This window comes from Sceloporus occidentalis, unplaced genomic scaffold (genome assembly GCF_023333645.1).
Source record: "Sceloporus occidentalis isolate IW3139 unplaced genomic scaffold, rSceOcc1.0.p SCAF_260, whole genome shotgun sequence".
Classification (NCBI taxonomy): Eukaryota; Metazoa; Chordata; class Lepidosauria; order Squamata; family Phrynosomatidae; genus Sceloporus; species Sceloporus occidentalis.
This window is the reverse complement of record NW_028317240.1, coordinates 795,190-808,306: the sequence shown is the minus strand read 5'-3', so window position 1 is coordinate 808,306 and position 13,117 is coordinate 795,190. Positions and strand designations below refer to the sequence as shown.

General features: G+C 38.6%; 1 protein-coding gene across 1 annotated transcript; it reads left to right on the top strand.

Moving 5' to 3' along the window:
- The first annotated feature begins 9,306 nt into the window (after positions 1-9,306).
- DRD5 (dopamine receptor D5) lies at positions 9,307-10,614 on the top strand. The gene has a single exon (XM_089504214.1). It carries the CDS (start codon positions 9,307-9,309, stop codon positions 10,612-10,614), a length of 1,308 nt encoding a protein of 435 aa, XP_089360340.1.
- Positions 10,615-13,117: the final 2,503 nt, after the last annotated feature.

Genomic DNA, 13,117 nt, shown 5'->3' with positions numbered 1-13,117 from the left:
ATAGTGTAGATAGAGAGCTGGGGCTTATAAATGTACCTGGGGGTGGAGCAGAGGGAGGGGTTATAATAGTTAATAGGGATAGGCTTCATAGGGAAAAAAACCATACACCTCTAAATTGTATGCTTACTAATGCCAGAAGTCTGACCAATAAAACTGACGAACTGGAGTTAATAATGTCTGAAGAAAATTATGACATAGTGGGTATAACAGAGACATGGTTGGATGATAGCTATGACTGGGCGGTTAACATACAGGGGTATAGTCTATTCAGGAAGGATCGGAAAAAACGAAAAGGGGGAGGAGTTTGCCTTTATGTAAAGTCCAGCCTAAAGGGCACACTGCGGGAGAATATATGTGAGGGAAATGATGTGGAGTCATTATGGGTAGAAATATATGGAAAGAAAAATAATAAAATACTGATCGGGGTTTGCTATAAGCCACCAAATATAATGGAAGCAGCAGAAGATCAATTATTAAAGCAAATAAACAAGGCAGCTAATCACAATGAGGTGGTTATTATGGGGGACTTTAACTATCCCGACATAAACTGGGAAACCGAGACCTGTGAATCTCATAAAGGAAACCGGTTTCTGACTATAAGTAAGGATAATTATCTGTCCCAAATGGTACAGGACCCGACCAGAGGGGGCGCCCTACTGGACTTAATATTAACCAACAGACCTGACAGAGTAACTAATGTGCAGGTCAGGGGACATCTAGGAAATAGTGATCACAATATGATGCATTATAACTTGTCCTTCAATAAGGGAACTCTTAGAGGAGCCACAAGAACTATGCACTTTAGGAGGGCAAAGTTTGATCAACTAAGAGAAGCCCTTAACACTGTAAATTGGGAAAATGTCCTCAAAAACAAGAGTACAGACGCTCAATGGGAGATTTTTAAGAATATCTTAAATTCTCACTGTGAAAGGTACATACCGTATGGGAATAAAAGAGTCAGGAACAAGAGAAAACCAATGTGGATAAATAAAAATGTAAAGGGGGCAATAAATGGCAAAAAAAAGGCATTTAAGCTACTAAAACAGGAAGGCAGTGAGGAAGCACTAAAAAGCTATCGGGAAAAAAATAAAATATGTAAAAATCAGATAAAAGCAGCAAAATTGGAGACAGAAAGACTCATTGCCAAAGAGAGTAAAACAAACCCCAAAATGTTCTTTAACTATATAAATAGTAAAAAGGTTAACAATGAAAGCGTTGGCCCCTTAAAAAGTAATGAGGGAGAAGTTATAGACGGGGATCAGGAAAAAGCTAATCTATTAAATATATTCTTCTCTGCTGTATTCACAGAGGAAAATGAAATGCCAGGTAATATACAGCAGGATGAGATAAATGCCCCAGTACATGTCGCCTGTCTAACCCAGGAAGAAGTGCAGTGCCGCCTAAAAAAAATCAAAATAGACAAATCACCAGGTCCAGATGGCATTCACCCCCGCGTTCTAAGGGAGTTAAGTAATGTAATAGACAGACCCCTATTTCTAATATTCAAGGACTCTATAGTGACAGGGTCTGTTCCCCAGGACTGGCGCATAGCAAATGTTGTGCCAATATTCAAAAAGGGGACAAAAAGTGACCCGGGGAATTATAGGCCTGTTAGTTTAACTTCTGTTGTGTGTAAACTGTTTGAGGGTTTCCTAAGAGATGCTATTTTGGAGTATCTCAATGAAAATAAGTGTATGACTCCATATCAGCATGGGTTTACAAGGGATCGGTCCTGTCAAACTAACCTGATCAGCTTTTATGAGGAGGTGAGCTCAAGACTGGATCGGGGTGAATCGCTGGATGTCGTATATCTTGATTTTTCCAAAGCATTTGATACGGTGCCACATAAAAGGCTCGTACATAAAATGAGAATGCTTGGGCTGGGGGAGAATGTGTGTATGTGGGTAAGTAACTGGCTCAGTGATAGGAAACAGAGGGTGGTTATTAATGGTACATACTCTGAGTGGGTGACTGTTGCTAGTGGGGTACCACAGGGGTCAGTTTTGGGTCCTATTCTTTTTAATATATTTATTAATGACCTTGTAGAGGGATTGCATAGTAAAGTATCAATCTTTGCAGACGATACTAAGCTCTGTAACGTGGTTAACACAATAGAGGACAGCGCACGATTACAAATGGATCTGCATAGGTTGGAGGCTTGGGCTGGGATGTGGCAGATGAGGTTCAACACAGATAAATGTAAGGTTATGCACATGGGGAAGAAAAATCCAGGCTGGGAATATGTATTAAATGGGAAAACACTGGGGACGACTGACATGGAAAAGGACTTAGGAGTTTTAGTTAACAGTAAATTTACCTGTAGCGACCAGTGTCAGGCAGCTGCTGCTAAGGCAAATAAAATCATGGGGTACATCAAAAGGGGCATAGATGCCCACGACAAGGAAATAATTCTACCCCTGTACAAGTCACTAGTCAGACCACACATGGAATACTGTGTACAGTACTGGGCACCAGTGTACAAGAAAGATATAGTGGAGCTGGAGAGGGTTCAAAGAAGGGCAACCAGAGTAATAAGGGGAATGGGAGGACTACAGTACCCAGAAAGATTATCAGAATTGGGGTTATTTAGTTTGGAAAAAAGACGGCTTAGGGGGGACTTAATAACTATGTATAAATATATAAGGGGACAGTACAGAGATCACTCCCAGGACCTATTTATACCCAGGACTGTATCTATAACAAGGGGACATCCTCTACGGCTGGAGGAAAGAAGGTTTCTACACCAGCACAGACGGGGGTTCTTTACAGTAAGAGCGGTGAGATTATGGAACTCTCTGCCAGAGGAAGTGGTGATGGTAAACTCAATAAAAGAGTTCAAAAGGAGCCTGGACGTGTTTCTTGAAAGCAATAATATTACAAGTTATGGATATTAGATTAATAGGGACAGAACGTTGATCCAGGGATTTATTCTGATTGCCATATTTGGAGTCGGGAAGGAATTTTCCCCCTGGTATGGGGCAATTGGCATCTGCTTCGTAAGGGTTTTTTGCCTTCCTCTGGATCAACACAGTAGGGACACAATATGTATATAGGTTGAACTTGATGGACTTTGGTCTTTTTTCAACCTTATGAACTATGTTACTAATATCAAGACAGGGCCGTAGGAAGGGTGAGGAGAGAGAGGCACTGTATGGGCAGTTTGTGTATACGGGCTGTGTTTGTGTATGGGCAGTGTGTGCGTGTATGGGCAGTGTGTGTGTAAGGACAGTGTATATGCATGGGCAGTGTGTGTAAAAGCAGTGTAGGTATTTGTGTGTTTGTAAGCTGGTGTGTGTATATGTGTGTATAAAGGCAGGGGCGTGTGAGGGCAGTGTATGTGTATACATGTGTGTATGGGCAGGCTTGTGTAAGGGCAGTGTAAGCTTATATGTGTGTTTATGGGCACATGTATGTAAAGGCAGTGTGTGTGGGCAGGTGTGTGTAAAGGCAGTGTATGTGTATATACGTGTTAATGGGCAGGTGTGTGTAAAGGCAGTGCTTAAGGGCAGTCGTGTGTGTGTGTATGAGCAGTGTAGATATTTGTATGTTTGTAAGTTGGTGTGTGTATATGTGTGTGTAAAGGCAGGGTTGTGTAAGGGCAGTGTATGTGTACGCTATATGTATGTTTATGGGCAGGTGTGTGTGTACAGGCAGTGTGTAAGGACACTGTTTGCGTATATGTGTGGTTATGGACAGGTGTGTGTAAAGGCAATGTGTAAAGGCAGTGTAAATAAAATAACCTCTGTAAAAAAATAGCTGGGGAGCACAATTTTCAATTCTTGCCTTGGGCTCAAAAGGAGCTAGCTACGGCCCTGTATTAAGACCCAAACCCACTTATTTTAAGTACCGTGTCTACAAACTTCTACACTAAATAAATTTGTGTAATACAATTTTCATGTTGATAAATGCCATGTATATGTTTATTATGGGGAATGGCACCTTAGCTTCCATTGTTGGAGCATGTAAATGTATTATTCCCCATCAGGTTATTGGTTCAGTAATGCTAGGTTGCTGATGGGAAACCTTCATAAACCGAAAACCAGATAAATTAATATACAGTATATGTATAGTGTACACCAGAGGGGTGTGTAGTATGAAGAGGCTTTTCTACATGCTATAAATATCTTTAAAAATGCAAGAATAAACTTTTCTACTATGAGGAGGAACACAGTTCTGGGGGAAGAAAAAGTTCAGACAATTAGGGAAAGATTCTCTTAGGTTGGCACAATAAATGGGTTTATAAATAATACTCTCAACTCAACACATACAATATACTACTTATGTCGTAATGCACATATAATGCTAATGTGCAGGATTTAATATTTATGTTATGGTTGTATTTCAGTTTCAGTTTATTTACATTTTTTCAGTTTTTATTCAAATTTTACCAGTTAGTTTAACTTAATTGAAGATGAGCGTTCAGTTGGTTGCCTGGGTGTTTACTTTAATCTGCTTAGACAAGAAGTGAATTTTAATTGAAAGCAGTGTTGCTTGTGAGGAAATACAAAGTAACATGCGCTAAACATGTACAAGAGTTGAGGCGTTAGCACATGTTAGATTTTTTTTCCTTTTAATTTCCCTTATTTCCATTTTTTTATTTCTTTTCTGTACAAGATGATATTAAATTGATATTTGTTCAACTTACATAACACTGAGATCACTGTGCATTCAGTGATTTTTCAGAAGTGACACAGTGACAATGAGATTTTGTAATGTTATCAAAATGCCAGCTTTTTCTATTGTTCTCCAATAACTGCTTAACAATTCTTTGTTACAGGAAGAAAGTGCGTGCTCAAATATGTCATTGTGATAACATGTACAGTATATATATATATATATATATATATATATATATATACCCCTGAAGACCATGAAAGCTACAGACTTAAGTTCAGTTAAAAGAAAAATGTACCTCTTATTGACTTTTTTTTAATATTATTCTTGTTTAAAAGTAAACTTGCAGCCTTTGTAAGAACTGCTTAATTCTAGGAGTTTATCAGAGTACAAAACAGGGATAATGGAGCAGATTTTATTTTGTGTTAGAGGGCAAATGACCTAATTTCACAAGTAAAGTCATTTCAATAGAGAAATTGTCTTGTAAGTTTATCGACTAGATATTAGGTCCACTCAGTACAAAAGATAAGAATGAAGAAAAAACGCTACTCACGCTGCAACACTGTATTGTTTTATCCTTGTATATGGGGAATATATATGTTATGTTGATTTTGGCACTCCAGTAAATCAAGAGCAGGTGCATGTAATATGAAATAGAAATTTACTTTGGAGTATTCGGCTAACACCAGGATGTGGACAGACAGACCATGCCTAACGCATTTTGCGCTAACTTAGCACTTTGAGCAAAAAAGTAAGAAAAATCAGGTGAAATAAACATTAGTAGGTTGCCTAAACATCTTGAATTTATTTTACTTAACACTTCTGCAATCCTTTTTTCTATATAAGCATGTAATTGTAAAATATGAGGAATAATGATCCATATTTAAAATTGTTTGAAACATGAAAAGAAGAAATCTGTGATTTGAAAATGTATATAAAGCATAGAAATGAAGACACGGAATAAAAAGATCACTGTAGGCAAAGTCTGTTGATATCACCTTTCTCGATGTATATCTACTGCTGATTGTAGCTTCAGCCTGATATATGGTGTGAAGACTCTGGGGTTAATTCAATGCAGAGGGAGCTGGCAGAAAAGCTTGCAGAATAATTGCAGTTTCATCTTCCTGACTTCACTATACATTATGAAGAGCCAAGCCAAGCGAGCGTCTGCTGCAGGGATAGCTCAGTTTGCCCTGTATAAAGCATATTTAAAGCTGTGAGATTTCAAAAAGTAACAGCTATGATTGAACTATGCATTATACAGGAGTAGCTTAACCCCCCTTGCAGAAACAAATCCAGTGAGTGGTTTGAGGTGTCCCCAGAGGACATCCAGTTCCCAGGTTGCTGTCTAGTGGGTGTGATGCTAAACTCCAGCTCAGTTGTACTCAGTAATAGACTTGTGCATTCCTTTTCATACAAACTTTAATTTTAACGAAATTTGCTTGTTTTGTACGAATCAACGAAAATGAGGGCAATCTCTGACGAAGACAAAAACAAACTGCAAATTCGTCATGATTCGCCTATTCTTCGCCACATGGAGCTAACAGTGACGGTCACTGACTGTCTCACACTCCAACACTACTAACAACTTAAATGGCGTCTCTATGCTTATATATATAATGCTTGTCCCCTCCTCTTGTAAATGCTGATTGGCCAGAGTGAAAAAAGTAAGGAAAAACTCTTACAGGCTGTTGGACCCATCAATCACAGCCATAACCCTCAATGAGACCACCCCCCTGATTTTTTGGGGCTACTTCTATCAGTCATTGATATGTACCCTCCTACATGCAGTCTTTCTACTTTAGCTCATCAAAAACTGGTTGTAATCAGGGCCGGCCCGACAATGGAGCCGAGTGGGGCAACCGCTCCAGGCGGCACTTTTGAAGGGGCGGCACTTCGCCGCCCCAAGCCCTTTTTTTTTTTTTTTAAAGCGACAGAGAGAGAAAGGGGCGCTGAGTGGTTTTCGCTTACCAAGCTGTGGTAACCCGCTCGGCGCCCCTCGCTCTCTCCTCTGCGGCGAGTCTTTCTGTTCGGTCTCGGTGCCGGCTTGTAATGCTGAGTGCCGGAAGATTTCCGGCGCTCAGCATTACAAGCCGGCACCGAGACCGAACATGGAGACTCGCCGCAGGACTGCTGAAAGGTAAGTACAAGAAGGGGGGGGCAAGGACGGAGGGAGAGGAAGGGTAGATAAGAGGGGGGCGGCAGGGACGGAGGGAGAGGAAGGGTAGATAAGGGGGGCGGCATTTTAAAATTCGCCCCAGGCGGCATTTTGCCTTGGGCCGGCCCTGGTTGTAATGGTCCAAAGACATAACAAACAAATGGACAAATGTTACTGAAATTTCGGTTGCTTCTTCGAGGACCCTCCTCACTATCAGATTCGTACTAACACACTAAACAGGCAAATTTTGTTAAAAATAACGTTTGTACGATTCTGAATTTAAGTTATGTATACAGTGCATTTGAAGCTAAGAAATAGCACAGTGGCAAACAACTTAATCAGTTATCAGTGTAGACAGCATTGCTTAATACTGAAACTGCAGTTTTTTAGAAACCAGGCTAAGTTTTTTATCTTGCTTTTGATATTTGTTTTACCGATGTCATTTATTGAGATTAAATAATGCACATTTTGTTCTTTATTGTTAACTGTTGGATGATTCTCTTTACAAAGCAATAATGTTTTAACCTCTTAACAACCAGGTGTTTCCCTCTGCTCCCTTCCCCCTCCCTGATTTGGAAACAAACCTATGTGCCTATGATTTTCATTTATTTTAAGTTAGTTCTCTATGGTTTTTTTTTTGCTTTTTAAACCCTAACCATAGCCACCCACCACACTAACTAAAATCAATTAAGTATAAAAAAATGACAAAATAGCCACTTTGAGATCTGTTAATATAAATGCCATTAAAACTGTCATAAATGTCATTGCTATTAGCTGCTTAAAATAAATATTAATGTACCTCTGTCACCACTGTTCCAACAGGTAATGTATGGGGAGAAAAAAAAATAGAATTGATGGACTACTTCAGTCATAGAGAGGAATGCAACACATTTTAGACCATCACTAAAAATCAATATTAACTGTCACTAGAGGTCATTATGACCTCCTTGCAAAGGACCTCAGAGAACCTGAATTTAAAAATATTAGGTAAGATCTGCAGGGGTTAAACTGAGTCTGACAATTAACCCTGATTTCTTCAATACTATTAGATTATTTTAAAAAGTTCTAAATGAATAAAAAAATCTATCAAATGTTGCCATTTAAAGAGTTAAAGGGAGAAGAGTGATACGACTTAAAACAGTGAGTTGCTGGAGGTATGAGAAATGAAACAAACATCAACAAGGTGACAATCAAAGGGGTTAAAAGCAGAATATTGTGGTGAGATACTCTGTAGTTTAGTCAGCTGATTTAATTCTCCAGCTATAAAAAGAAAAGTGTTTTGCTGTGCACACTGTCCCTATGAGTATAAAATGCTGGACTGAGGATATTGAAGTGGAAAATACCAGTGATCTTGATAGATTAAGAAGGTTTCGGGTCATAACAAGGAAAGTATCTCCTGGCTACACAATGTGTGCACAAAAAGTGGTGTACACAGTCAAATGGCACTCATGGGGAAAGCTATGCTTGTCACACAACTAGAAAAAAATAGGTTTTGGACCCTCAATTAATAATCACCTTCCAAATAATAAATATGCCACCCTTTCAGCGCCAGCCGCAAATGTCAGACAATATCTCCACTCTATATTGTTCTTAAAAAATTAACACTGCATCAATCGGCTTATAATATTTTACAATTTAATTTAAATTCCAGGGGCTGGTTTTCTAAAATGAATGTCTATAGCCATCAAACAGGTAGTCTTAAAATTAACCCTTTATGAAATGATTTACAATATGTTTTACTTGTCAATCTGGCAGATAAATGATTACCCTGGGCAAAACCAGAAATATCCACAAATAATTGGGATATCTTATAGTGAGAGGACAGAAATAGCCATGTTCTAGGCAGGGGGAGAGGGTCGAGGGGCAGTTCTGACTTAAGGAATCAAAGTGTGTCCTTCATGTCATACTTCGGGCTGGATACACCAGAAGTGACATGCTAGCTCTGTCCGTAGGAACTTCTATTCCAACAGGAGAACTACAAGGCAAGGTATCCTTCACCATCATAAGGCAGGCAGACTGGTTTCTTAAGAGGCTGGTGATTAAACGGTTTGACGACATTATCAGTGACTGAGGAGATTAGAGACATCAGGATCCAGAATGAAGCACTGGGAATACAGCTGTGTCTGTGTGAGGAGAGGACTCTGAATTCAGCACTTATTATTATTGCATTATACACATTTAAGCACAAGGCTGGGAAGCAAGTGAACAGTTTGCTGCACAGCGCTCTGGATCTAGCCCTAGAAATGATGTGTGGAGGACAGGGATGTCGCTCCTGCTACACTTACCCACTCAGCTGTGCAGCTTCTTGCAGCTGTTACCCCACAGCTCCACAGTGGGTGCTGAGCACAAGCTGCCAGCTCTGCCAAGCAACTAAGGAAGATAACGCAGGGGGCTAGAGCGGGCCAGTTTCTCATGGAGAGGCATAGATCCTGTTGGAGTGCCCAAGTCAACCCAGGGCAGCTCACTGGCCACCGTGGCATCCCCTGCAGTAGCACCTGCGCAGCGCTGAAGAAGACACCTTGAAGTATCCGGAGATGCTGATGAACAGTACTCGGCTCCAGGAAACGCAGCAGAAGAAGGAGCTGCTGGCTGGGCAGATAGTCACCGGCAGCCTGCTGTCCCTTCTGATCCTTTGGACCCTTTTTGGTAACATCTTGGTATGCACTGCGGTGATGAGATTCAGGCACCTACGCAGTAGGGTGACTAACATATTTATTGTGTCTTTGGCCGTCTCCGATCTCCTAGTGGCCCTGATAGTCATGCCATGGAAAGCTGTAGCAGAAGTGGCAGGTCACTGGCCATTTGGAGCCTTCTGCGACATCTGGGTGGCCTTTGACATTATGTGCTCCACTGCAAGCATCCTAAATCTTTGTGTAATCAGTGTGGACAGGTATTGGGCAATTTCTAGCCCTTTTAGGTATGAGAGGAAGATGACCCAAAAGGTGGCTTTGTTGATGATCAGTGCTGCTTGGACTCTCTCTGTCCTCATTTCTTTTATACCAGTGCAAATGAACTGGCATAAAAACAATAAAGATAGCCAGACTTTGGGTAATCAAACTGTAGTGGGCTGTGACTCCAGTCTGAACAGGACCTATGCTATCTCCTCCTCTTTAATCAGTTTCTACATTCCTGTAGCCATCATGATTGTGACCTATACACGGATCTATAGGATTGCTCAAATTCAGATCAGGAGGATATCCACCCTAGAAAGAGCAGCGGAACATGCCCAGAGCTGCAGGAGCAACCGGGTGGATTGCAGGCATCACCACAACAGCTTAAAAACTTCTATCAAGAAAGAGACCAAAGTCTTAAAAACATTATCTATCATTATGGGAGTATTTGTGTGCTGCTGGTTACCATTTTTCATTTTGAACTGCATGGTTCCCTTTTGTGATAGGTCTTCTGGACACCCAAAAGTTGGACTACCTTGTGTAAGTGAGACCACTTTTGACATCTTTGTCTGGTTTGGTTGGGCTAACTCTTCATTAAACCCCATCATTTATGCTTTCAACGCTGATTTTCGTAAGGTCTTCTCCAATCTTCTGGGATGTGGAAATTGGTGTTCCACCACCCCTGTTGAAACAGTTAACATCAGCAACGAGCTTATTTCCTATAACCAAGATACCATATTTCACAAAGATATTATAACTGCTTATGTCAACATGATCCCCAATGTGGTGGCTTGTATAGATGACAATGATGAGACTTTTGATCGAATGTCACAGATCTCTCAAACATCACCTAACAATGAGGTAGCTACTGGTTCAGTATGTGACCTGGATTGTGACACTGATATCTCATTACATAAGATAACACCTTCCATGCCAAACGGTTTACATTAAACTGATCTTCTAAATTATTGGTGTAATTGTCCTGAGGACATTATATTTGCTCTTTCACATTGTTTGCTATATATGTTCACTTAAACCAGACTGGGATAATGATTCAGTATGCCTACTCTTCCTATGTCTTCTCACATTTACTTTTTGTGTGAGTATATATATATATATATATATATATATATATATATATATATACTGGAACATATAGGACTTAAGGGAAAGAACACAAGATATATATTTTTTTCTTCTTTTTGATTTTATTTAAAAAATGTAATAGTAACACACTGATTCTTAATGCATTTTTATAACAATGTAAAAAGTAGAAAATCTCATTTAAAATATTTCACTTAAGCTTAGCACACAAAATTATGTTTTTACTGATTTTTCTTTCAAGCAATTCTTCAGATTTATCTAGAAATACAATCTGTTGTTAACCCTACATGGCATACATTGTTAAATGAATTAACTATAAATGAATATATATAGTCCCCATCAAGAGATATGTTCCTGACATTTAAGATTATGTACTTCTATAATGTGTCCAACATATAGGCATATATTGTATATACATCAAATACAGTGAATATTTAGAAATTTAAGACACACTTGCAATTAGCTGGTTATAACTATGTTGAAATGGAAAATTTGAATTCTATAAGTGGAATCATATTTTATGTAGGATAACAGAAGAGTATGCTTAATTGTAGAACAGGGCAAACTATTGCCACATAAAAACTGTGTCTAGTACTAAGATATATGCATTTTAACAGTTTTTAATCTCTAAAACTCTCTTGAACATAAAACCCAGTGCTGTAAACAATAATGTAGAATAACATCGAAAAAAACACAGCTTTATCTGATTTTGTATCATAAACTTTGTTCATCTGCAGAGGCTGCCATTGTTGTCAGTCATGTGATTTTTCAGGTGACTTTCCCGGCCCAAACATCACACTGAGCTGATTCTTTATGGCCATGCTAATGAAGTCAGTACTCCATAGACTTTCATTAGTCAGAGTGTCCACTCGGATGACTAAGGCTGATCCATTCCAATGTTTACCACAGGCAGTATGATAAGGAGTCAGGGAGTTTGTCTAGTGGATTAGGTTCAGAAAACAGAGCTAGGACCCATATAAATGGCTAATAAGAAGCTGCCAGAAAACTTATTATACAAAATCTACAACAATATCTGCAAACATATTTTTAATCAGATACTAGTAAGAATAAAGGTTCCCCTTTAAGAGGTTTAAATCACCACAAGAATAGTTAATGGAAAATAAATTGGATAGAAAACGTATTCTGTATTTTGGTGTCTCTTATACAACAAATGCATGTCACAAATAATATTTTGCATAAATACTCCTCCCTTGAGTGGCGTTGGTAAGCCTTCTGCAGATGCCACCTTTTTAAGTACCAGTACTAACCATACTTACCAATTATGTAGAATAATGGAATAATGCTTACGTCAAAGTTAAAGTAATCCTTTCCTGTTCAGTGTTCTGAATCCTCATAATAGAAAAAAACCTTGGTGAAAGTAGTGTAATCTGATGCTTACTTAATGTGACAATGCCAAACAGGACCATATTGGCAACCTCCCTTGTGTTCACAATTGATTGTTCACAATTGATTATGTAACTTGACACAAAAAACGTAGTTACTATACAGAAAACTGCTTTAATGGATAAAGTGACCTTAACAATAAATGATTACTAATGTGAGAAAATGATATTATGTATATAATATATGTTTTTCTTTCATTTGAATGTTGTTTGTTAACTTTGTGACTTATGCACTTTTGGAATCATAGTGCCATTACACTATTCCTACTTTGAAAATGTCTTAAAACGCATCTTTGTATATTTATTGCATTGCCATTAAAATATTATTGTGTATTTTCAATGGAACAATTTCTAATGTGTGTTTCAAATGCTTAGGCTAGAAAAGGAATGGATTTTATAATTTCAAAAAACAAGTCTCTTCCTTTCTATTAGGAGTTCTTTTTTTCATATGATATAATAATTAAGGGATACGATCTTGAGAACCAATGCGTTTCTTGGTCTTTAACAATACCTTTGGATTGATTGATCAAATAAGGCGATGTATTGTATAACATAACTCCAGGTTCCAGATTTTAGATCTGAGAAATGCTTGCGTTTAGAACATTTTGATTAATCAGACTATTAAATCAAGAGAACAACAAAAATTATACTGTTAGCTCTGATCATAGATATGTAGGAGGTACACCGACATGGAACAATTAAGATGTACCTAAACATATAGGGGTTATTTATACAGTGCAACTCTAGTACAGAGATTAGCAACTAATACACCTATACTGGCATGACAACATCATTCTAATTATTTCCACAGCAATGGTTCTACTTTTAAAACTATCCACCAGTACTAACCTTCATATATAAACTAGCCTTTAAAAGAATCACAGATCAGTTAAAATTATGGGGAGAGGTCCAGTATTCTGTCTTGTTTGTCACTTCCTTCATTCTTT

Coding starts and splice junctions, on each gene's coding strand:
- DRD5 (XM_089504214.1), top strand. CDS start 9,307: ATGCTGATGAACAGTACTCGGCTCCAGGAAACGCAGCAGAAGAAGGAG.